We start from the raw sequence: 25,072 nt of genomic DNA on the forward strand, positions 1-25,072 counted from the left end.
GCGCCCTGCACCATGGGGAAGTCCGCGATTCTTGCAAATCCCACTGCGCGCTGCTGCTGCCTCTCCAGGGTCATGGGGAAGGAGATGAATTGGCGTCTCCTTCTGAAAAGGGCATTGGTGACCTGGTGGATGCAGAAATGGACGGCGAACTGGGATATGTTAGCAATGTCCCCAGCAGCTGATTGGAAGGAGCCGGTGGCATAGAAGTTCAGAGCCACCGTCACCTTCACTTCCACCGACAGAGACGTCCTGCAACTCAGCTGTGGACGCAGATCTCTGTGAAGCAGATGGCAGATCTCTGCAACCACCTCCCTTCTGAATCGCAGCCTCCTAACACATTGCGCGCCAGTCATGTTGAGATACGAGACCTGCTGGCGGTATTGCCTGAGTGGGTAAGGCCCACGTTGCCGACGCCTGTTGCCCCCTCTGCGTCTAGCCAGGGCTGCCCCTCTAACACAGCGTCTGCGAGCCCTTCCGACATAATCCTGAAACTCAGCATTGGCACCCCATGCAGCCCCCATAATATGCTGGCAAACAATGAGATATCAGTGGAGGCGAATTGCAAAGCTCTGGCCTGAAGCCAAAAATACCTGTCCTAGTGTTGGCCCAAAGCAGTAAGCTCCCTTCCTTGGTTTTTTTCAAAAAATCAGTTGCACAAGAGTGATTGCTGCAAAATGCCTGCCCTTTATAGTGCAGGGTAAGTGCCCTTTAATTTGCGCTCCCCGCGGCCCACTTCGGCTGTGCACCGTTCCACTCCACAGTCGTTAGGGCCGCCCGGCGCACAATGGGCCGGCGCGACTGAAGTTCTGGTTTGGGGTGCACAAAGGGCGTTGCACGAGGAAATGACGTCATAATCTGCGCGCACAGCAGGGCGCGCGCAAAGACTTTGCGCCGGCGCTAAATGTCTACTGAAGTTGGGGCGAGGCGCAGATCGCCGGGCGCTAAGTGCCTAGCGCTCGAGATCTACTCCTCCTAAGGCGCTAACGGCTGGCGCACGCAACTGAATTTCTAGGCCCCAGTCCCCACCACTTATAGCGGGCGTGTTTGTGTTACGCGGTGGACAGTAAAACCAAAAATCGAATGTAACCAAAACGAGTACTCGCCTCCTTCCAAAGGTAAAGCCCTTGCAAGGGCCAAGATATGTTAATCTTGGGCTGGCATTCAGTTCCTCGTCATCCGTGTCCACCGCCTGCTCAGGAAAGGTAACTACACCGACCGTGTAGGTGCCAGGGCCCCAGTCAACTTGACCACCCTCCTTGAGATTTTTTTTATATTCATTCACGGGATGTGGGTGCCGCTGGCAAGGCCAGCATTTATTGCCCACCCCTAATTGCCCTTGAGAAGGTCGTGATGAGCCACCTTCTTGAACTGCTGCAGTCTGTGAGGTGAAGGTACTCCCACAGTGCTGTTCGGGACAGAGTTCTAGGATTTTGACCCAGCGACGATGAAGGAACGGTGATATATTTCCAAGTCAGGATGATGTGTGACTTGGAGGGGAACTTGGAGGTGGTGATGCTCCCATGCACCTGCTGCCCTTCTAGGTGGTAGAGGTCGCGGGATCGGGAGGTGCTGTCAAAGAAGCCTTGGCAAGTTTCTGCAATGCATCTTGTAGATGGTACTCACTGCAGCCACAGTATGCCGGTGGTGGAGGGAGTGAATGTTTAAGGTGGTGGATGGGGTGCCAATCAGGCGGCTGCTTTGTCCTGGATGGTGTTGAGCTTCTTGAGTGTTATTGGAACTGCACTCATCCAGGCAAGTGGAGAGTATTCCATCACACTCCTGATTTGTGCCTTGTAGATGGTGGAAAGGCTTTGGGGAATCAGGAGGTGAGTCACTCGCCAAAGAATACCCAGCCTCTGACCTGCTCTTGTAGCCATAGTATTTATGTGGCTGGTCCAGTTAAGTTTCTGGTCAATGGTGACCTCCAGGATGTTGATGATGGGGGATTTGACAATGGTAATGCTGTTGAATGTCAAGGGGAGGTGGTTAGACTCTCTCTTGTTGGAGATGGTCATTGCCTGGCACTTGCGTGATGCAAATGTTACCTGCCACTTATCAGCCCAAACCTGAATGTTGTCCAGGTCTTGCTGCATGTGGGCATGAATTGCTTCATTATTTGAAGAGTTGCGAATGGAACTGAACACTGCAATCATCAGCGAACATCCCCACTTCTGACCTTATTTTGGAGGGAAGGTCATTGATGAAGCAGCTGAAGATGGTTGGGCCTAGAACACTGTGCTGAGGAACTCCTGCAGCGATGTCTTGGGGTTGAGGTGTTTGGCCTCCAACAACCACAACCATCTTCTTTTATGCTCGGTATGACTCCAGCCAATGGAGAGTTTTCCTCCTAATTCCCATTAGCTTCAATTTTACTAGGGCTCTTTGATGCCACACGGTCAAATACTGCCTTAATTTCAAGGGCAGTCACTCTCACTCGATAGCCAAGATTTTTGAGCTGGCGGGCAATAGGCATGGCATATCGAAAAGTCGCGCACCATTTGCCCCATCTACAGCTCGGGCATCCACAATGAATAGCAGCTTGGCGAGCTGCTGGGGGAGGGGAGAGGGTGTGTCACCCTCGCCCAGAACAGTGTCCTGCCCAACATCCAGGCCATGCTCCTGCCCAAGAAATGCGGCTCTAACCCAGCCATGGGTGGCAGGAAGTCAGCCGGCAAGAAGGGCTTGCAGGAGTCGCAGGAAGTCTAGAGGTCCCAAGGGGGACTGGGGGTGGCAGGGCTGCCTGATCCAAGTCGCAGAAATCATGAAAGGGCAGAAAAAAACAAAAGGTACCATTTACACACAGACACAGCACTAACGTAATCACACTTTAACGAGCTGACTAAAGCTGCTTGAACTGCCCAAAATAGTTGTCACGCTTAATACATTATAAGCAGTACCTTCGTAATTGACTCCTGTGGTTCTGGCAAATGCTTAGCGGCGTTTGTGCGATATAGGTGGTTGCCCATGATAAGCATGGATGGTGTAAGTGGTGGGGGTTATACTTCTTGGTTTAAGAAATGAAACATCACAGAGACCTGGACAGTGCTGTGGACATCCAGACAGTCAACACACCAAGTCTACCTCTTTGACATTTTTCGTTATTTCCTCTGTGAGCAAATAAAATTCACAAACACAGCCCTTCAGTCATATCTAGCTGAAGGCTTTCTTGAAATAATCTTTTTCTTCTAATAAAAAAATCTTTTTCTAACAAGGAAAAATATTTAAACAGCTTTTTTTTTCATCATCTGGGCCTCTCCAGTCAACAACAGGGTCGTCCAAGTTACGTGAGGTGAATATTAAAGAGTTTGTGCCTTCAGGAGAGAAAGGATTGAAATTAGGGGGGTGGGAGAGAAATGGCACTGGCCAACAAATTCATTTGTACTTTCATTGGCATCAGGCTTGAAGCTGTGAACTTTAGAGCACTCTGTTTTACCACTTCTGTAGTAAGGAGAATTTATATGAATTACAGGGGACAAATCAAATTTCTTCAAGAGTCATTTGGCTTTTGGTTGGTCAAATATGGGAGCAGACCGTGCATTAGCTGTGCCAACACGCAGCAGAGCTGATCTTGCACGATAATGCGAAGGTCAGTGCATTTAAATATTTTTGCAGTGCCCTGGATCCCTAGTGCACAATGTACTTGGGTTTGAGGTGGTTGCTGTAATGTCATGCACCAGCAGCAAGTGAAGGGCTGCTGACTACTTTCCAAGCTGTGCCATTTTTTTTCTTTTAGAAATCTAAGTCAGTTGGGGTACAACGATCTTTTTGGAAAATTGCAAATGGCCGCTGAACGATAGGAGGGTTCCTCTGGCAATCAAGATACATTATAAGGCATATTCCTAATTTAAATAAAAAAGGGGATCTTGGACTTCCAAGGGCTGGAATCCACTCGGTTGATTTGGGATTGTGCCCACCAGCGCTCTGCAGTGCTGACCCGGGCCTGAGTTTTCATGGTCAATGGGGGGATACTTCACTTGCATGAGGCAGGCGGGTGCAACTGTGATTTGGGGTTCACATTTGGTGCCCATTTGCCCCATGCGTCTGGAAACTGGCATGGCTGCCTGCTCGAGGGCGGGGGGTTGTCTAGGCCCTTCCGACCCCTGATCCTAGCACTGCTCCAATCAGCCCCCAGAGTAAGTGGGCTGATCCAGGAAACATCATAGAATGGTTACAGCATGGAAGAAGGCCATTCGGCCCATCGAGCCCATGCCGGCTCTCTGCAAGAGCACCTCAGCTAGTCCCACTCCCCCGCCCTTTCCCCGTAGCCCAGCAAATTTTTTTCTTTCAGATACTTATCCAACTCCCTTTTGAAAGCCGTGATTGAGTCTGCCTCATCCACCCTTTCAGGCAGTGAATTCCAGATCCTAACCACTCGCTGCGTAATAACGTTTTCCCTCATGTCGCCTTTGGTTCTTTTGCCAATCACCTTAAATCTGTGTCCTCTGGTTCTCGACCCTTCCGCCAATGGAAACAGTTTCTCTCTATCTACTCTGTCCCGACCCCTCATGATTTTGAACACCTCTATCAAATCTCCTCTCAATCTTCTCCGCTCTAAGGAGAACAACCCCAGCTTCTCCAGTCTTTCCACGTAACTGGAGTCCCTCATCCCTGGAACCATTCTCGTAAATCTTTTCTGCTTCCTCTCTGGAGGTCCAGGCCTGCCCCCCCCCCCCCCACCAGTGGGGCATACGCACCTTTGCAGAGGCTGGTGTGCCTGATCTATCTTGGTAACCAATCACTGTTAATGCGCGAGGTCCCCATCCAGGGCCAGGAATGGGAATTTCCAGCTAATGGAATTCCTTCCACAGCTCCATTCCCTGGCCTGTCATTTGCTTTGTATGGGGCAGAAAACTTGGGGGAGGAAAAATTTCATTTGAATATGGCCCATTTACACCGAAAACCTCAGGTCTATTGATTATCTTCCTTTAATTCTTTGCAGGGTAAGCAAGGACTTCAGGGATCACCTGGGCGTGATGGACAGCCAGGACCAACGGTAGTGTGCAGTTCTTTAAGATTCTCTGTCATCGATGGTTTTCTGAAATGCTATGAACTGAAATAATTTGTGGTGGTAGATGGTGGAGGGGCGGGGGGGGGGGGAGGGGAGGGAATTTCCTCAAAGTGAGAGGATGGCAACAAGCCAGAGAAGAAGAACACAGACTTCACTCATTTAGATATCCAAGCCTTCCTGGAGGGGATTGAAGGCAGAAAGGACACACACTAGAATAGGTGGTAGAAAGGCACATAAATGCACAGTGTTAGGAAAGACTGGGGTGGTTACATAGAAACATAGAAAATAGGAGCAGGAGCAGGCCATTCGGCCCCTCGAGCCTGCTCCGCCATTTAATGAGATCATGGCTGATCATCTAAATTCAGTACCCTGTCCCTGCTTTCTCCCCATATCCCTTGATCCCCTTAGCCTTAAGAAATATATCTAACTCCTTCTTGAATATATTTAATGAATTGGCCTCAACTGCCTTTGTGGTAGAGAATTCCACAGGTTCACCACTCTCTGGGTGAAGAAATTCCTCCTCATCTCAGTCCTAAATGGCTTACCCCTTATCTTTAGACTGTGACCCCTGGTTCTGGACTCCCCCACCATCGGGAACATCCTTCCTGCATCTAGTCTGTCTAGACCTGTTAGAATTTTGTAACTTTCAATGAGATCCCCTCTCATTCTTCTAAACTCCAGCAAATATAAGCCCAATCGACCCAATCTCTCCTTACACGTCATTCCTGCCATCCCAGGTATCAGCCTGGTGAATCTTCATTGCACTCCCTCCATGGCAAGAACATCCTTCCTCAGATAAGGCGACCAAAACTGCACACAATACTCAAGGTGTGGTCTCACCAAGGCCCTGTACAACTGCAGCAAGACATCCTTGCTCCTGTACTCGAATCATCTGGCTATGAAGGCCAACATACCATTTGCCTTCTTAACCGCCTGCTGCACCTGCATGCTTACCTGCAGCGACTGGTGCACAAGGACACCCAGGTCTCGTTGCACTTCCTCTTCTCCCAATCTATTGCCGTTCAGATAATAATCTACCTTCCTGTTTTTGCCACCAAAGTGGATAACCTTGCATTTATCCACATTGTACTGCATCTGCCATGCATCTGCCCAATCACCCAACCTGTCCAAATCATACTGGAGTTTCTCGGCATCCTCCTCACATCACACACGCCCACCCAGCTTTGTGTCGTCTGCAAACTTGTAGATATTACATCTAGTTCCCTCGTCTAGATCATTAATATATATTGTGAATAGCTGGGGTCCTAGCACCGATCCCTGCTGTACCCCACTAGTCACTGCCTGCCACTCGGAGAAAGACCCATTTATTTCAACTCTTTGCTTCCTGTCTGCCAACCAGTTCTCTATCCAAGTCAGTACCTTACCCCAAATCCCATGTGCTTTAACTTTACACGCTAATCTCTTATACGGCACCTTATTGAAAGCCTTTTGAAAGTCCAAATACACCACATCCACTGGTTCTCCCTTATCTATTCTACCAATTACATCCTCAAAAAATTCCAGTAGATTAGTCAAGCACGATTTACCTTTTATAAATCCATGTTGACTTTGTCCGATCCTGTCACTGTTTTCCAAGTGCTCTGCTATTACATCTTTTATAATGGACTCTAGCATTTCCCCCACTACCGATGTCAGGCTTACCGGTCTATAATTCCCCGTTTTCTCTCTACCACCTTTTTTGAATAGTGGGGTTACATTAGCTACCCTCCAATCCATGGGAACTGTTCCAGAGTCTATAGAATTTTGGAAGATGATCATCAATGCATCTACTATTTCTAGGGCCACTTCCTTAAGTACCCTAGGATGTAGATTATCAGGCCCTGGGGATTTATCAGCCTTCAATCCCATCAATTTCCCTAACACCATTTCCCTACAAATACTGAGTTCATTCAGTTCCTGTCTCTCATTAGACCCTATGTTCCCCGACATCTCTGGAAGGTTATTTGTGTCCTCCTTTGTGAAGACAGAACCAAAGTATGTATTTAATTGATCTGCCATTTCTTTGTTCCCCATTATAAATTCCCCTGATTCTGACTGCAAGGGACCTACGCTTGACTTCACCCATCTTTTTCTCTTCACATATCTATGGAAGCTTTTATGAGGGCAACGGAGGCCATCGCCCATCCCTTTGGTTATATGCATTGTGAAATTATTGTATTAAAATAGACTGTGCACTGACATTGCACTTTGTTATTCATGGAGGTTGCAGTCGCCGAACACCTCAAGTCTCTTTGCCGGGAGCAAGCAGAAGCCAAGCGCAGGCAGCCCAAGGAGCGCCCGTCAACCCAAGCACCCCACCCACCCGCCCCTTCAACCACCATCTGCCCCACCTGTGACAGAGACTGTAGGTCCCGCATTGGATTAATCAGTCACCTGAGAACTCATTTTTAATGTGGAAGCAAGTCATCCTTGGTTCCAAGGGACTGCCTAAGAAGAAGAGTCATACAGGAAAGGGTGCACTTATTTGATGCTGACTTATTCACACCGGTGATGATTACTGACGTCGTGATGTAGGGACAAAGAGGACTGATGCATTGTCATTTGGTAGGATGGGTAGTGGATTGAGGTAATGTCCCTTTATTTCCAAGTGGGGGGAGAAGGAGGTCAGGCTGTGGTGTCAAAGGTCAAAGAGTCATAATGGCACAGAAGGAGGCCATTCGGCTTCTTTGCAGAGCAATCCAGTCAGTCTTATTCCCTCGCTCTGTCCCCGTAGCCCTGTAAGTTTATTTCCCTCAAGTGCCTATCCAGTCTCCCCTTGAAAACATTGAGGCCTAGAAATTCAGTTGTTTGCGCCAGCCGCTAGCGCCTTTGGAGGAGGAGATGTGGGGCGCTAGGCGGCTAGCGGCCGGGCGCAGCGCGATCTACGCCTCTGCCCAACTTCAGTAAAGATTTAGTGGCGGCGCAAAGCTTTTGCGCGCGCTCAGCTGCGCGCGCAGATCCTGACGTCATTTCATCGTGCAACGCCCTTTGTGCGCCCCAAACCGGAAATTCAGTGGCGCCGGCCTATTGTGCGCCTGGCGCCCCTAGCGACTGGTAGAGGGGAACGGTTCCCAGTCGCTGCGGGGCGCGGGGGGCGCAAATTAAAGGGCACTCCTCCTGCAGTACAAATGGCAGCCATTTTGCAACACTCCTTCTTTGTGAGAGACGGATCTTTGCAGAGAGACAAAGGTAGAGAGCTTTCTGGTTTGGCTCAACACTCGCACAGGTACTTGTGGCTTCAGGCCACAGCTTTGCACTTGTCTTTAACTTCAGTGTCATAGCATTGATTGGAAACATATAATGGGGGCTGCAATGGGTGCAAACGTTGGCCTTCTCCATTGCATTCAAAGGGCTCAGAGACGCCGTGAGAGAGTGGCAGTCATGGCCAGACGGAGAAGGGGCAACAGGCGTCGGCTAAGGAGGCCTTACCCACCCAGGGTATACCGGCAACAGTTCTCATATCTGAACATGTCTGACGAGCAGTGTGTTCGGAGGCTGCGATTCCGAAGGGCGGTGGTCACTGAGATCTGCCACCTGCTTCGCGGAGATCTGCAGCCACAGCTGAGGAGCAGGACGTCTCTGTCGGTGGCAGTGAAGGTGACGGTGTCTCTCAACTTCTATGCCACCGGCTCCTTCCAATCCGCTGCTGGGGACATTTCCAACATCTCCCAGTTTGCCGTACATTGCTGCATCCGCCAGGTGACCAATGCCCTTTTCAGAAGGAGACGTCAGTTCATCTCCTTCTCCATGGCCGTTGTCAAGCAGCAACAGCGTGCAATGGGCTTTGCAGCATTAGCGGGCTTCCCCATGGTGCAGGGCGCCATTGACTGCACGCATGTGGCTTTGCGGGCACCTCTAGAGAATGCCGAGGATTACCGCAACCGGAAGGGCTACCATTCGCTCAACGTGCAGTTGGTGTCTAACCACAGGCAGATCATCCTAGCTGTCAATGCCCGCTTTCCAGGCAGCAGCCACGATGCCTTTATCCTGCGCCAGACTTCTGTGGCAGACATGTTCCAGGCCCAGCCTCACCCACGAGGATGGCTTCTTGGGGACAAAGGCTATCCTTTGTGCACCTGGCTGATGACCCCGCTCCGTGCGCCCAGCACCCCTGCTGAAGAGGGATACAATGACAGCCATCAAGCAACCAGGAACATCATTGAGCAAACAATCGGCATCCTGAAGCAACGGTTCCGCTGTCTGGATCGTTCCGGAGGAGCCCTACAGTACTCGCCTGAGCGAGTCTCCCATTTCGTGGTCGTGTGCTGCATGCTGCACAACCTGGCTATCCGCAGGACTCAGCCACTGCCACCAGACATTGGAGGACCACCAGAGGAGGAGGAGGAGGAGGAGGAGGACGAGCACAGGAGGGAGGCAGAAAGTGCAAGGGCCGCCCGTCGGTGGCTTATTGCACGTTGGTTCTAGGCCCCCTCTCAGGGAATGGCTTGGCACAAGATGAATGCAGCCGCTCCACAAGCCCTCAGCCGAGCAGGGCAACCAGGACTTCCAAAAGAAAGCATGGACAGTGCGATTTAAGAACATTTATTACTTTGATACCTCTGTGCCCTTCCCACATAACAAACTAATGGAGAGAAGCCCCCCCCAAAAACACAAATCGAACAGTCTCGGCCTTTCAAAAAACACAAATCAACCAGTCTCGGCCTTTACAAGTGAAACAAAACATTTGGCCACACCTTCTACTTTTTGCCCTGCGAGGGTGATGCCTTTCGCATCCGTGACTGGCCCCTGCCCGCCCTGCAGCTCCTCCTGAACGGGACCCCAGTGGCTGCAGCAAGGCTGGGGGAAGGCTGCTGAGGGTCAGATGGCGAGACGGCAGATGCCCTTGGGGGTCGGCCTGGACCAGCTCTGGCCCTGGAGGGGCCGGCTGCTGACTGCTCCAACTCTGCTTGGGCGGCAGCAGTCTGTCCAGCGGCTGGTGGCAGCTGCAATGCAGGAGTGGCAGTGTCGGCTGCAGGAATGCTGCCAACCTGACAGATCACAGGTACTCCCTGGTCGCCTGAGACATTGGCACTCGCACGGGCCAGCACTGCAGCATGCGCAGCAAACTGCTGAAGCACAGACTGCTGGGCTGCTGCGGCGCGGCGAGTGCTCTGGCGATGCCTGGCCGATCCAGCGAGGGTGGCAGCAGTTAGTGCCCTTGTGGCCCTGGTCTGTGTCCGCATGACACCAGCCAGTGAATGGATAGCACGACTGAGCACTTGGCTAGAAGCCGCCTGTGCTGCCGCGAAGTCCTGCAGACTCCTGGCCTGTGCTGCCCCGAATTCCTGCACACTCCTTGACAGTGACTCTATGGAGTCAGGCATCCTTGCCACTGCAGCCATGAGCTCAGTGTGCCTGCGCTCAGCCTTGGCGGCCATTTCCTCTAGGAGCCGCACCTCCTCTGCGCTCACTGTAGCAGGACTGGAGGCCGCACTCACCCTCCGGGGAGAAGGCCGCCGAGCTTCCCCACCCCTCCCGCGTTGCTGCAGGCCGCTGGGCCCCGGAGCTTCACTCTCCTCCGACCCTTCCCCCCGGCTCCCCTCCAGGGAAGACGTGACCCATCATCGCCATGGGCTGCCTCGGCTGAGGGTGGCACTGATGGTCCGGCTTCCTCTTCCTCTTCCTCCTCCTCGCCCTCCGATTCCCTCACAGTGCCAGGTTGAGGGCCCGCCTCCTCACCTGGCGATTCACCATCTGAAAGCAGGGAGGCACAAGAGTTGCTTTAGAGTGAGGACAGGGCGGCAGCGAGGGAGGCATGAGTGCTGCTATGCACTGCATTGGGCCGACAGTGGCAAAGGATGCTGTTCTGAGGCGCAAGTGGAAAGAGATAGGTCAAAAAGGTGATGCCCTTACCATTGGGGCCCACAACAGGGTCGGCATCTCCACTGGCGACGGGGCCAATCAGCCGGCCTGACATAATGTGCTCCACACGCTGGTCCAGGTCGGAGAGCTGTTTGAGGTCAGGATGGCCTCCCCCGGTCTCACGCTGCTGCCTTCGGTTGTACGCCACCTTGCCCTGCAAGAGAAAGGACGGCCTCTAAGTACAGTGTGAAGCCCTGATCTTGTCTGCACTGCCTCCCATGGTGGACTAGCCCTGACAGTGTGAAGCCCTGATCTGGGCTGTACTGCCTCCCATGGTCGAATAGTTTTTACAGTGTGTAAAGTGCTGAATGTGCAAGTGATTTTCATGACAGTCCCACAGCTGCTGGATGAGGGCTGGGCATTAAGGCTTTCAGGTCCCTTAGCCCATAAACTGAGGTGCACATGCAGGGATGAGGAGGACACTGGAAAGGGTACTCACCCTGACAACCCGAGTGAGGTCGTTGAACTTTTTTTGGCATTGCACAGGAGTCCTGGCAACCACGCTGTTGGAGGTCACCCTGTTTGATACCTCCCTCCAGGCTTTCCGATAGGCGCTGGGCAGCGGCCTCCTGCCACCTTCAGGGAACAGAACATCGCGCCTGCGCTCCACTGCGCCAACCAGCACCCTCAGGTCACCGTCGCTGAAGCGCTGCACTCTCTCCCTGGCATTCTCCATAGTCCTGGGCGTTGTACAGATCAAGCAGCAGTGGTCAGGCCTTGCTTCAGGGCTGCAGTGTGCAGGGCGTGGCAGGCAAACAAATCCACCCTCCCCCTTTAAGAGCTCACCGGCGCCAGAGTGTCTGCCGTCAATCAGCAACTCGCCGCACCTGCGCTGCGCCCGCCCTCGGGGGTTTCGCCCCGGGCCGCCGGCTTAGCGCCTAATGATAGTCGTGCATCGCCTGTTTTAGCGCTGCAGCAACCTCTTGGGGCGATGCCACTGAATATCGGCGAAGGTGGCGCGAAGTTGCGCCGGGCGCAAACATTAGCGGCCGCCCGGCTGTAGCGCCCCAAACGTGGCTATACTGAATTTCTAGGCCTGAGTGTTTCCGCTTTCACCACTTCCGTCGGCAGCGAATTCCAGGTCATCACCACTCGCTGAGTAAAAAAGGTTTTCCCTCACATCCCCACTGTATCTCTTGCCCAAAACCTTAAATCTGTGTCCCCTAGTCCTTGTACCATCAACTAGTGGGAACAGCCGTTCCCAGTCTAGCCTATCCAAACCCATCATAATCTTGTACACCTCTATCAAATCACCCCTCAACCTCCTTTGCTCCAATGAAAACAAATCCAGCTTCTCCAACCTGTCTTTGCAGCTAAGATCCACCATCCCTGGAACCATTCTGGGAAATCTCCTCTGCACCCTCTCAAGGGCCTTCACATCCTTCCTAAAGTGTGGTGACCAGAACTGGACGCAATACTCCAGTTGTGGCCTAACCAGCACTTTATAAAGGTTCAGCATAACTTCTCTACTTTTGTACTCAATACCTCTATTTATGAACCCAAGATCCCATATGCTTTGTTAACCACTCTTTCAATATGTCCTGCCACCTTCAGGGACCTATGTACATTAACTCCCAGGTCCCTCTGTCCCTGCACACTCTTTAAAACTGTGCCATTAAGTGTATATTGCCTCTCCCTGTTCCTTCTGCCAAAATGCATCAACTCATACTTCTCTGTATTAAATTTCATCTGCCACTTGTCTGCCCATTCTGCTAGCCTTTCTATGTCCTGTTGCAGTCGATTGGTATCATCTTCACTGTTTGCCACACCCAAAGTTTGGTCTCATCGGCAAATTTAGAAATTCTACTCTGTATTCCAATATGCAGGTCATTTATATATATATCAAAAAAAGCAGTGGCCCCAGCACTGACCCTTGAGGAACACCACTGTCTACCATCCTCCAGTCTGGAAAAACAGCCATTTACCACAACTCACTGTTTTCTATCCTTAAGCCAATTCCTTATCCAAGCTGCCACTGAACCACCTATTCCATGAGCCTCCATTTTGTTAACCAGCCTTCTATGTGGTACTTTGTCAAACGCCTTCCGAAAATCCATGTAGACAACATCCATTGCATTCCCTTCATCGATCCTCTCTGTTACTTCATCAAAAAATTCAATTAGATTAGTCAAACACGATCTGCCTTTTACAAATCCATGTTGGCTCTCCTTAATTAGCTTAAACTTCTCCAAGTGCCCGTTAATTTTTTCCTCGATCATTTTTTCCTTGATTGTTGTTTCTATGTTACACACAAGAGATAGGACTTCTGTTCTGATACACTTTGCAGCAGGTCACAGAGATGCCCAATTGCCCCCTTGCTGAAGTGCACTCTACTGATGCCCAGCTCCTCGGGAAGCATATGCAAATTAGGTCAGTGGGCAGATTTCGGGAACCCCCCAACAGTGCAAGACAACTGGCGGGGTGGACGGGGGGAAGCGCGTCCAAATTACTTCCACCCAAATTTCCTGCCTAAAAGAATCTCCTGCACTGTTTATACATCGCCAATGCACTGAAAACGGCAAGGAAATTCACCCCCTTGAGGTAGTGTAATTGTTAATAACATTTATTGCAAAATAAAACTTCACAATTAGTTGAGGCATTTGATTGTACCTCTTTGGGGTCTCCCTGTCCTCCAGTGCGGAGTCTGTTTGGAGTTGGGAGTGGGCGTTGGCCGCAGATCCTGCCACAACATTGTGTTGCTGGAAGCCCCTGTATTGTCAGTATAAATACGGGGAAAAAATGTTCAATTTCTTTTCCCCTGCGATCAATTGGATAGGCCTTTTGGAGACACTTAAGTTTTAAACTGCTCCTGTGCCACACAGAGCAATGCTGGATGCCAGGGACAAAATCCCAGTTGTGACAAGGAGCCTGTAATGATATCAGCAAATAGTGATGATATTTGTCTGTGTTTGATTACTTATGCCTTACAGCATATTTGTCTGTGTTTTTCATTACTTGTGCCTGACCAGCAGAGGTCATGTGAGAGACAAGCAGTCCAGAGGAGTTTTACTTTCAGTTTCATTCTAGATGCATCACAGCATAGTGTGTTCTGTAAAAAGCTGTAGAAAGTCTTGAACAAGACTTTAGATTAAACAACATTCTCTTTCAGAAATGAGTATTGAACCCAAAAAGAAATCAAAACATGATGTCAGAAGTGGCTGAAAGAGAAAAAATCTGAAGTTAGCAACTTGATGGGACAGTGAAAGCAGTTGTGGCAAGTAAGCGAAATCAGCTCTCCACATATTAGCAAGCCAGAAGAGAACATCGTTGCTTACCATTAGAGAATAGCTAACGAAGTGAAAAAATGGAAGGTTTACTCCCACTGGCGATGCTTCAATTGACAGGTAATGTGGCTGAAAATTGGAGAAGGTTCAAACAACGTTTAGAGTTGTATTTAGCGGCAATCGGAGCTGACGAGAAAAGTGATAAACAAAAATCGTCCGTGTTCTTACATGTCGTGGGTGATGCAGCGCTGGAGGTATATAATAATTTCATATTTGCTGTTGATGGAGACAAAATGAAGCTAGATAAAATAATGGAACAGTTTGAGGCCTACTGCATACCTAAACGCAACGTGACCTTTGAGAGGCACAAATTTTTCACATGTGTACAGAAAATCGGCGAGACTATTGATCAGTATGTGACTGAACTGAGAAACCGGAGCAAATCGTGTGAATTTGGGGGACTCACAGACTCGCTGCTAAAAGACAGACTGGTGTGTGGTATTCCAGATAATGGTCTAAGGGAAAGGCTGCTAAGAGAGCAAGATCTAGACCTGGGAAAAGCCATAGCATTGTGTAGGGCTACAGAGACTGTGAAGTTGCAGGCAAAGGAGCTGTTCAGTGACAGTAGCTGCAACGTGGATGCAATGAGAAAGAACGGATACAAACCGTTTAACAAAGAGAGCGCCAATGTGAAAAAAGAGACGTGGCCAGCAAACGAAAATGAAAGAGACAATCGGAAGTCATGTAGTCGATGCGGTACACAGCATCCACCAAGAAAGTGTCCAGCATATGGTAAAACATGCAATAGATGCAACAAAAACAACCATTATGCCCGTTGCTGTAAGAACCAAGCGCAACAAAGCAAGGTCCATACAGTAGATGAAAGCGAGATAGAGGAATTCAATGTAGATGTTGTGTCTGAAAACAAAAAAGAAAGAGACTGGATGTTGACACTAAAAGTGAATGACATACACATTCCATTTAAATTGGATACTGGAGCACAAGTTAATGTGATATCAGAGACCGATTTTAAGAGAATTAGACCCAGACCAAAGTTACATGGAATACAAGTGAAAGTGACCGGATACTCAGGTACTGATATACCAGTGAAAGGAAAATGCATTGTCAAAGTAACACACAAGGACAGAGAGCACACGCTAGCATTAATCGTGGTGCCAAAGGATGTGCAAGCCATACTAGGGTTAAAAGCCTGTGAGAGACTGAACCTGGTAAAGAGAGTCCTCGTTGTGGAAAGCGAAGGAGAGACAGTCTATGATGAACTCATGAAAGAGTACAAAGACCTATTTAAGGGTCTAGGCTGCATTCCAGGAGAACACACGATCAGAGTAGATAAAAGTATGACACCGGTCATACATCCATGCAGAAAAGTTCCGTTTGCTCTTCAAAAGCAACTGAAGGCAGAGTTGGACAGGATGGAAAGCCTGAACGTGATTCAGAAGATAGATGAGCCAACTGAGTGGGTGAGTTCCCTCGTCGTAGTGGACAAAAAGAATGGAAAGCTCAGAATTTGCCTGGATCCAAGAGATCTAAACAGAGCAATAAAGAGAGAGCACTTCAAGCTTCCTACATGTGAGGAAATCATGGCACAGTTTGCAAATGCAAAATATTTCAGCAAGTTAGATGTGTCCTCAGGATTTTGGCAGATGAAGCTGGACGAAGCAAGTTCAAGACTGTGCACGTTCAACACTCCATTTGGCAGATACAGATTCCTAAGGTTACCATTTGGCATTGCCTCAGCTCCTGAAGTGTATCACAAGACTATCCATATGATCTATGAGCACCTGGAGGGAGTTGATACATCAATGGATGACATCATAGTATGGGGAACCACGAGAACTGAGCATGACGAGAGACTGAAAAAAGTACTGGAAGCAACAAGGAAAACAAACCTGAAGCTGAATAGAGAGAAATGCCAGCTCGGGGTGACAGAACTGACATTCGTGGGAGATATCCTTAGCAGCGAGGGCATCAGACCAGATCCCAGAAAGGTGTCCGCCATTGAGAATATGCCAAGGCCACAATGCAAAAAGGACGTGCAGAGGTTTAATGGAATGATCAACTACATGGGTAAATTCATATCCAACCTCTCAGAAAAAATAGCGCCACTGAGAAGACTAACTGAAAAGAACATAGAATGGGAATGGAATCATGAGCATGAGAAGTCATGGAGTGATCTAAAGAAACTGCTCACAGAGGAACCAGTTCTGAGGTTTTATGACCCAGCGAGACCCATCAAGATATCGTCAGATGCATCACAGAGTGGGCTCGGTGCCGTTCTTCTGCAACAATATGACTACTGGCAACCTATTGCATATGCATCGCGCTCAATGACAGACGCGGAGACGCGATATGCTCAAATAGAAAAGGAGCTGCTCAGCATCACATACGCCTGTGAAAGATTTCACCAGTTTGTGGCAGGACAAGCAATCAGTGTAGAGACTGACCATAAGCCCTTGATTGCATTGTTCCAAAAGCCACTGAATAGCTGTCCGCTTAGAATACAAAGAATGATGATCAGGCTGCAACGCTATACACTGAATGTTGCGTACACACCGGGTAAGCTGATGTATACAGCAGACACGTTGTCCAGAGCTGTTGACCCAAGTGAGCCCGCAAACACCACAATGGATGAAAAAGTGAACGCCTACGTGGACATGATCACAAGTGCACTGCCCATAGCAGATGCAAAAATGGAGCTCATAAAGACTGAGACAAACAAAGATGAAACAATGAGACGACTGAGAAAAAGCATCTTGGATGGATGGCCCAACATGAAGCACGACTGCTCACCTGATGTAGCAGAGTACTGGAACTGCAGGGCGGAACTATCAGTGGTCGAAGACATCATCTACAAAGGAAGTAAAATAGTTATCCCAAAGAGTCTGAGAAGAGAGATGCTAAAAAAGTTCCATGGAGGACATCTGGGAATCGAAAAGTGTAAGAAAAGAGCACGAGAGGTGATGTACTGGCCACGAATCAACCAAGATGTGACAAATGAGGTGTCAAACTGCACAATATGCCTGAAATATCGAGCAAGCAATCCGGTAGAACCACTAAAGCCACACCCAGCACCAGACAGACCTTACCAGAAGGTAGGCGCTGACCTATTCGTATGTCAAGGGAAGGACTATCTTGTCGTCACAGACTATTACTCCCTGTATCCAGAGGTTTGTAGACTGTACACCACCACTGCAGAAGCTGTGATAAGAAGTATGAAAGCCATATTCTCCAGACATGGCGTGGCAAGCGAGGTCTTCACAGACAACGGACCCCAGTTTAACAATGCAAATTTCCGACACTTTGCCAAAGAGTGGGACTTTGTCCACACAACGTCAAGTCCTCACTATCCACAGTCCAATGGACTAGTGGAAAAATCGGTCCAGACAGTGAAAAGACTGATGTACAAGGCAAAAGACAGTGGAACTGACTTCTACCAAAGCATGCTTGTATACCGCACAACGCCGCTCGAGTGTGGTATGTCACCAGCCCAACTCCTGATGGGACGTCGGCTAAGGTCAAACCTACCCATCCCGGAGAACCTCCTGAAAACAAAAGAGGGGGAGAAGGTGAGGAAGTTCAAAGAGCAACAGAAAGAAAAGCAAAAGTACTACTATGACAGAGGAACACATAACCTACCTGAACTCCACACTGGTGACCAAGTAAGGTTGAAAAACAAAACAAACACATGGACTCAGAAGGGAACTGTCCTGAGTGAAGTTCAACCAAGATCATACACCATTCAGACAGATGAGGGTGCTGTTCTGAGAAGAAATCGTCGAGATCTTCTCATGGGACCAGCCACAGCAGGTCAAGAGACTGATACTGGTGAACAACCTGATCACACAGCTGAGAACCAATCATCTGAGGCAACAACTCAGATTCAAGGACAATCAATCAGAAAATCCTCAAGACACGTGAAGCCTCCTGAGAGACTCATTGAGCAAATTTAAGGACTATTGTTAAAGAAGGAAGTAATGTTATCTTATTCTTTCTTCAAGTTCTAGTGTATTGACATATTTCATGTGAACACACAAAGCAAGGGTAAAAAACCTTGATCATGATAATGATAATGTAAGTTCATTAAATGTTGTTAGTTAAAAGTAAAATACTTTTGTTTTAAGAAAGGGAGATGTAATGATATCAGCAAATAGTGATGATATTTGTCTGTGTTTGATTACTTATGCCTTACAGCATATTTGTCTGTGTTTTTGATTACTTGTGCCTGACCAGCAGAGGTCATGTGAGAGACAAGCAGTCCAGAGGAGTTTTACTTTCAGTTTCATTCTAGATGCATCACAGCATAGTGTGTTCTGTAAAAAGCTGTAGAAAGTCTTGAACAAGACTTTAGATTAAACAACATTCTCTTTCAGAAATGAGTCTTTATTGAACCCAAAAAGAAATCAAAACAGAGCCATATAGTGCTGGATGAGAGGCTCCAAAGCAATTTCCTGCCCATATCTACTGGAGTTAATCCAACTCGCTGGTGTAACCCCAGTGGAAAACCTGTCCCACATCTCTTCTGACTGTGTGACTTTGATAAGTCCAAGTCAGTGGAGGAGTCCAAGTGTAGTTTGTTTGTTTTTGCAAAGCTGACATCTATTATTATAAATTAAAAACGGTGTCTGCTTACAACATTTCAAAAGTTATTGCACCTATAAGTGGTGCTGTGAGCATGTTACATATCGTAGTAATGTGTAACAGGGCCACCTAAAGCACAATTAAGTAACTCACCTTCAGAATCGCACAAGAGGGGCAATAAACAAACTTTTAAAGAAAAGGAATTTAAAAATAAAATCAAAGCCAGTTCTGAGTATAAGGGCCAGGAAATGTCTCGGCTAGTGTCAATTCAATGGAAATGCAGCAAAAGCCCTGTTTACACGTGTAAATTAGGGTTCCGCCACACTTCCAGTGAAGTAATGCCAACGGAGCAGAAGCAGCTCCGAGGAATTTCCCGACCAAGCAAACTTGGAGCACCCTACAAAAAATCAGCAACAAGTTTGACCTGGTAAATTATTGAAAAGGTCACTTTACATATTTGATGCGGCAAAATGATATCTTGGGAGCAGATTCTCCATCGCCACCTCAACCCAAAGAGTGGATGCAGCACCAACAGCTGTCCGGCAGAAGAAAAATCACCCTCATTCGCAAAGAAGAAAGCAGCAATAAACAAAATGATGAAGGAACCCCACCCCCACTTCAGCATCCCTTCCTTGAAGACTGGAAGGCAGAATAAACCCTGCTGGACGCCCCCCCTCCCCCCGCCATTGATTAAAATAACCCCCACGCCTTACCTGCTGGTGACTGTACAAACTCCCACTGTCAGCCACTTCTCACCCAGCTGAGGTTTTAGTCGCACTCTGACACTTACCCAGTACTTGATGGGCAAAATCACCAAACCAGAACCACTGTTGTTGACCTCTCATGTCTCCGTCTCTCTTGTCTCTCCCCCTGCCTTTCCTCTCCTCTTCTCTCACCTTCCCTTCCCTTTCCCCTCATTCTCTTACCTTCACCTCCACTGCTTCCCCCTCTCCTCCTCTCCTCTCCTTTGCTCCCCCCTCTCCTTTGCCCTCTCTTTCCCCATCTCTCTCCTCTCCTCTCCCTCTTCGACAGCACCTCCCAAACCCACGACCTCTACCACCTAGAAGGACAAGGGCAGCAGGTGCATGGTAACACCACCACCTCCAAGTTCCCCTCCAAGTCACACACCATCCTGACTTGGAAATATATCCTTCCTTCATCGTCGCTAGGTCAAAATCCTGGAACTCCCTCCCTAACAGCACTATGGGATTACCTTCACCACATGACTGCAGCGGTTCAAGTAGGCGGCTCACCACCACCTTCTCAAGCGCAATTAGGGATGGGCAATAAATGCTGGCTTTGCCAGTGACGCCCACATTTCGTGAATGAATACATTTTTTTAAAAGTCCCCCACCCCCTACCTGTCTTTTCTCCTCTTCCTTTCCCCTTCCTTGCGCTTCCCTTCCCTGTGCTCGCACTCTTCTTTGTCCCTCTCCCCCTCCCCTCTCTTCCTCTCTCCATCTGCTTCCTCCCCCAGTATACCTTCTCTTTCCTTCCCTACCATGGTTCAATGATCTCGCTGTTCTCCAACCCTTCTTGACCTGAAAAATGTCCTTAGTCTTGATTCCCTGTGTGTAACAGCACAGGAGTTCGATGAGTATATTATTACAATAAATATTGAAATTGACAATGTAGTTCTGGAATTGCATCACTGAGCCTTGTGCTATTTTTAACTTACTGTTTTATATCATTGCTCAATGTTCATTTAGGGTGATGTTGGTGGGCCAGGACTACCAGGGCTTCCAGGACGTCCCGGTTCAGCAGTGAGTAGTATCCAAATATCAGTTGCAGTCTAAATTAATGTGCTTTATGCCAAATTTGGTGTGTTAATAATTCTTTAAACTAACACTTTCTTTTCATACAAACAGAAAAGGCTGGAAATAGTCCGCAGTTTAGTCAGCATCTGTGGAAAGAGAAACAGAGTTAACGTTTCAGGTCAATGACCTTTCATCAGAAAGGTCTCTGGTTACCTCAGACAAGTTTCTCTCTCCACAGACGCTGCCGGTCCTGCTGAGGATTTCCTTTTTAAATTTCAGTTATGTAGAGATTAACTTATCTCTGGTCTTTCGAATAATCAGGATCGACTGCAACCAATAATGTTGGGTATATTAACCTAGAAATTCAGTGGCGCACGCCAGTCTCGCCAGGGCGCCGGAAGTACCGCCCCGGAAGGAGTCGCGAGCGCCCGCCAGAAATTCAGTTTCAGCGCCCCAAACGGAAGCGCGACGCTACTCGAGGCACCCCGCATCCCTCTTGGGGTGCTGCAACTGAAAATTGCAGCACAACGTGCCGCAGCGCCACACGCTGCGGCGCGGTACTGCAGGCCTTCCTCCCCTTCTTAAAGGGGAGGGGCCTGCTGCAGCGCGATCGGCGATCACGAGTGCCGGCAAAAGAGCCCGGCACCGAGGAGAAGTGCCGGGCTCTTGGGACACAGCCGGCACAACGTGGGGGGGGGGCTCAGGAGGACGGGAACGGCAGCGTGAAGAGGTGCTGGCAGGCGGCCAGCAAAAAAAATGGCCACCGCGCACCTCAGCGCCTCTACCGCCGCAGGTAGGCTCCCCTGAACCGGTCGCAAATTGCGACCGGCGTTACAGCAGGGGGCACTACCAAATTTGGCGAACGGGGCGGTAGTGGGGCGCTGCGCACACCGATGATGTCATCGGTGGCGGCACACGCCATTAGCGCCCCGCTAAATTTAGCAGGAGGCGTGGCCAGTGGCGCAAAACCCACTAAATGCCCTCTTTGGGCGCTAACGGGTGGCGCAGCCCACTGAATTTCTAGGCCATTGTGTTTAAGACGGAGTTTAAGACACATTAGTTATACAGCAAAAACATACGACCGTGACAAGCAGCGAGTACCGGCCCCGATCGGACAGATAGCTGGCGTGCGTGAACAACTCTTCTCTCTCTCTCTCTCTCTCTCTCTCTCCCTCTTCTTGAACTACCCAAGAGTGTTAGACCGACGTCAGCATGGATCCACCCTCGGGAGCTCTCCACTCCACCGTCTGCGTTAGGGGCTTTTCAGGTCTTTCTTTTCTAATCTTTTTAGGGGTGGACCTGGGGTAGAATATGCTGAGGACTGTTTTCCCCTTATCTCATCCAGCCCTGTCCTCCCAAGTTTAGAGTCAACAACTTCTGAGACATACCAGGCTCGGCCTTCATTATCAGCTATTTATGTTCAAAGCTGTTCATGCTATTTCAATTCATTATCAGACTATTGTACTATGGAATGAATCGTTAAATTCCCAAAGATACCCTCTATTCTATTCTCACACACTGGTTAACTTACACATCTTAGCAAGCAGTTTGGTTAAACAAAATCAAAATTCTAACTTAGCATTATAATATGGTTATTAGCGGTAATGGAAGAAACATAGGCATTGGGCCTTGGTTGGCCAAATTTAAGATACAGTCAGCAGCCTTCCTAGCACACAAACAGCAGCCAGCTAGCCTGGGAAGCAAGGTCATATGTGACTGCCACTGTGTGGAATGTTATAACATCTGCAGGGAATTGAAAACATAGGCAAATTTTAAGCATCTTTCCAGCTACTCTAATACTAGTCTGAAGACACTTTGGGCTAAAAATTCGGTGGCGCACCATTTGGGGCGCCAAGCTCGCCTGGGCGCAGGAAGTTCCGCCCCGGAAGGAGCCGGGAGCGCCAGCGGGATATTCAGTTTGAGCGCCCCAAACGGAAGTGGGGCGCTGCTCGAGGCGCCCTGCGTCTCTCTTGGGGCACTGAAACTGAATATCGCAGCGCAATGTGCCGCAGCACCACACGCTGCGGCATGGCGCGCTGCGGTACTGCAGGCCTTCCTCCCCTTATTAAATGGGAGGGGCCTGCACCAGCGCGATCTCCGATCGCGAGTGCCGGCAAAAGAGCCCGGCACCGAGGAGACGTGCCGGGCTCTTGGGACACAGCCGGCACTGCCCGGGGGGGGGGGCTCAGGAGGCCGGGGATGGCGGCGCAAGGAGGTGCTGGCAGGTGGCCAGCGAAAAAAATGGCCGCCCCGCACCTCCCCTTTAATGAGCGCCACTACAGCCACAGGTAGGCCCCCCTGAACCGGTCGCGAATTGCAACCAGCGTTACAGCGGGGGGGCACGACCCAATATCACGTTCGGGGCGGTAGCGGGGCGCTGGACCCAATATCGCATTCGGGGCGGTAGCAGGGCGCTGCGCACACTGATGATGTCATCGGTGGCGGCGCAGCGCTACAGGCTAACGCCGCCATTAGCACCCTGCTAAATTTCGCGGGAGGCGTTGCCAGTGGCGCTAAAGCCACTAGGTGCCCTCTTTAGGCGCTAACTGGTGGCGCAGCCCACCAAATTTCTAGGCCTTTATCTCAAGCTCCAATACAATCATCTAAACACTATTATTCACGTCACAATTTCGTTCGCGTAACCATATACATTTTAGGTACCCCTAATTTCTAACAGTTAGTTTTAATCTCTTTATTTATCCACAGAACTCTATTATTTGATGCACACCCTTTTTTGCCTTATTAGAATATATTTATTTTGCACTTTATCAATCTCATATTTGATTTCCAGCTTCTGATCTGTTGACCTGCTCGCTAAATTCTCTGCCCAGTTAATTTGGGCCTGATCCCTTTTTATCTTGTGGAACTTTGCCTTTTTCCAGTCCTGCACCCTTATTTTTGACTCTGCTTTTCTATTCTTACATTGAGCCTCATTATTTTGTGGTCACTATTTCCCACTCTCACACCATTTACTTGCTGAACAGCAATGTATGTTGAAACTGGAGAAATTGTAGCATTATTTTTCATTTAACTTCATGGAGTTGAGCTTTCATTTAGTATAAAGTATAATTAATGGTGAGTGTAAAAAAAATTAAATGAGCTGCATTACATTTTTTCAGAGATAATTAATTTTTTTATTCAATCAATACATAGATCAGTAATCAACCAAGCTCTTTAAAAAGCATTTTATAGAATGTTTAAAAAAATTAATTCATGTTGTAAGTTCAGAGCTGTGAACTGAATTAGTTATCCGTTTTGATTCAGCTTGTCAGAAAGCAGTGTTCCAAATACTGATTGCTTTTGAGAGTTAGATTGCAAAAGTATCGCCCAGAGTGTGTGTTGTAAATACACCGCATAAATGGTTTATGTGTTTCTTAATTTGTTTTGGAAAGTTGCCTTTTTGTTTTAAGAAAAGCGGCCAGAAATACATGAAGATACCCTAGTGTGATTCATCCTGTTACATTCCTTGTGGGAAACTGCCCGATCTCTACTCGCTGCCCTCTCCTGACGGCATGTCAGATCTCGGGAGCTCTTCAACCCCGACATTCCCATATTGCCGTGCCACTGCCAGCAGTGAGGCGGGTGGAGATTCCGCCTACCATAACCTCCTGGTCCTGACCACTAAACTGTGGGTTCAGCTAATGTACAGTGGCACACGGGCTGTGCAGATCCAACCTGTACTTCCTCGGCTATCCTGCAACCTGTTAATCTGTATTCTTGCAGCAATGGATGTTTGTATACTGAACATATGTACAAACATGCTTTCAAAATCAAAAACAACTTCCTACATATATAATGGATTATGACAGATACTTTTGCCATTTGAAATTCTCTTCATTACCTGTCCATTATTATAGTAAGACGTACCATTAAAAAAAAATCCTCCATGAATCTTTCAGTAACAAATTGCACAGTTGCTTTGGTAATCATTGCTTTCACTTCTTAGTTGGGGGCAAAATTGAGTCGCGCCCCCTTTGGGGCGCTAACTTCGCCGGGGCACTGAAAAAATTAGCGCCCCCGCAGCCAAAATTCATCAGTAGTACCCCAAGAGGTAAACGGGGCGCTACTGGAAGCGCCCCTCCTCCCTCGTGGGGCGCTGCGAGGGAATATGTGCCACGCACTGCGGCACATCGCGCCACAGTACTGCAGGCCTTCCTCCCCTTCTTAAAGGGGAGGGGCCTTGCGCAGCACGACCCGGGGCTCAGCTGGGCCACCAGGGATTGGAGTGCTGGCAAAAGAGCCTGGCACTCAAGAGAAGTGCCGGGCTCACGGAGCGCAGCCGGCATTCCGCGGGGGGCGGGTCAGGAGGCCAGAGACCCTAACGGGGGCAGGTGCTGGCAGGCGGCCAGCAACAAAAATGGCTGCCCGGCACCTCGCCTTTAATTAGTGCCGCTCCAGCCGCAGGTAGGCCCCCCTGACCCCATTGGACATAGCGTCTGGTGGTAAGTCAGGGGGCGCTACTGAAGATCATGGCCGGGGCACGAGCGGGGCACTGCGCACGGTGATGATGACATCGCCGCGGGGCGCTAACAGTCACCACCGCCACTAACCTCCCGCTGGATTTCGCGGGAGGTGATGGCGCTGCGCCCAGGTGCTAATTGCTTTGCGCCCAGTTAGTGCCC

At 49.2% G+C, this 25,072-nt stretch overlaps 1 protein-coding gene across 2 annotated transcripts in view; it reads left to right on the forward strand.

Moving 5' to 3' along the window:
• Positions 1 to 25,072, forward strand: part of LOC147115226 (uncharacterized) — a 228,720-nt gene that overhangs the window by 173,908 nt on the left and 29,740 nt on the right. Inside the window, exons 12-13 of one of the 2 annotated variants that reach the window (XM_085993599.1) lie at positions 4,940 to 4,993; positions 20,403 to 20,456. In XM_085993599.1, the coding sequence (XP_085849725.1) occupies positions 4,940 to 4,993; positions 20,403 to 20,456 (108 nt within the window). The remainder of the gene's footprint in view (positions 1 to 4,939; positions 4,994 to 20,402; positions 20,457 to 25,072) is intronic. The other variant, XM_085993600.1, reaches the window with a different exon arrangement.

Source organism: Somniosus microcephalus, chromosome 7, assembly GCF_052327205.1.
Source record: "Somniosus microcephalus isolate GS21.2 chromosome 7, FLI_Smic_1.0, whole genome shotgun sequence".
In the NCBI taxonomy this organism is placed as follows: Eukaryota; Metazoa; Chordata; class Chondrichthyes; order Squaliformes; family Somniosidae; genus Somniosus; species Somniosus microcephalus.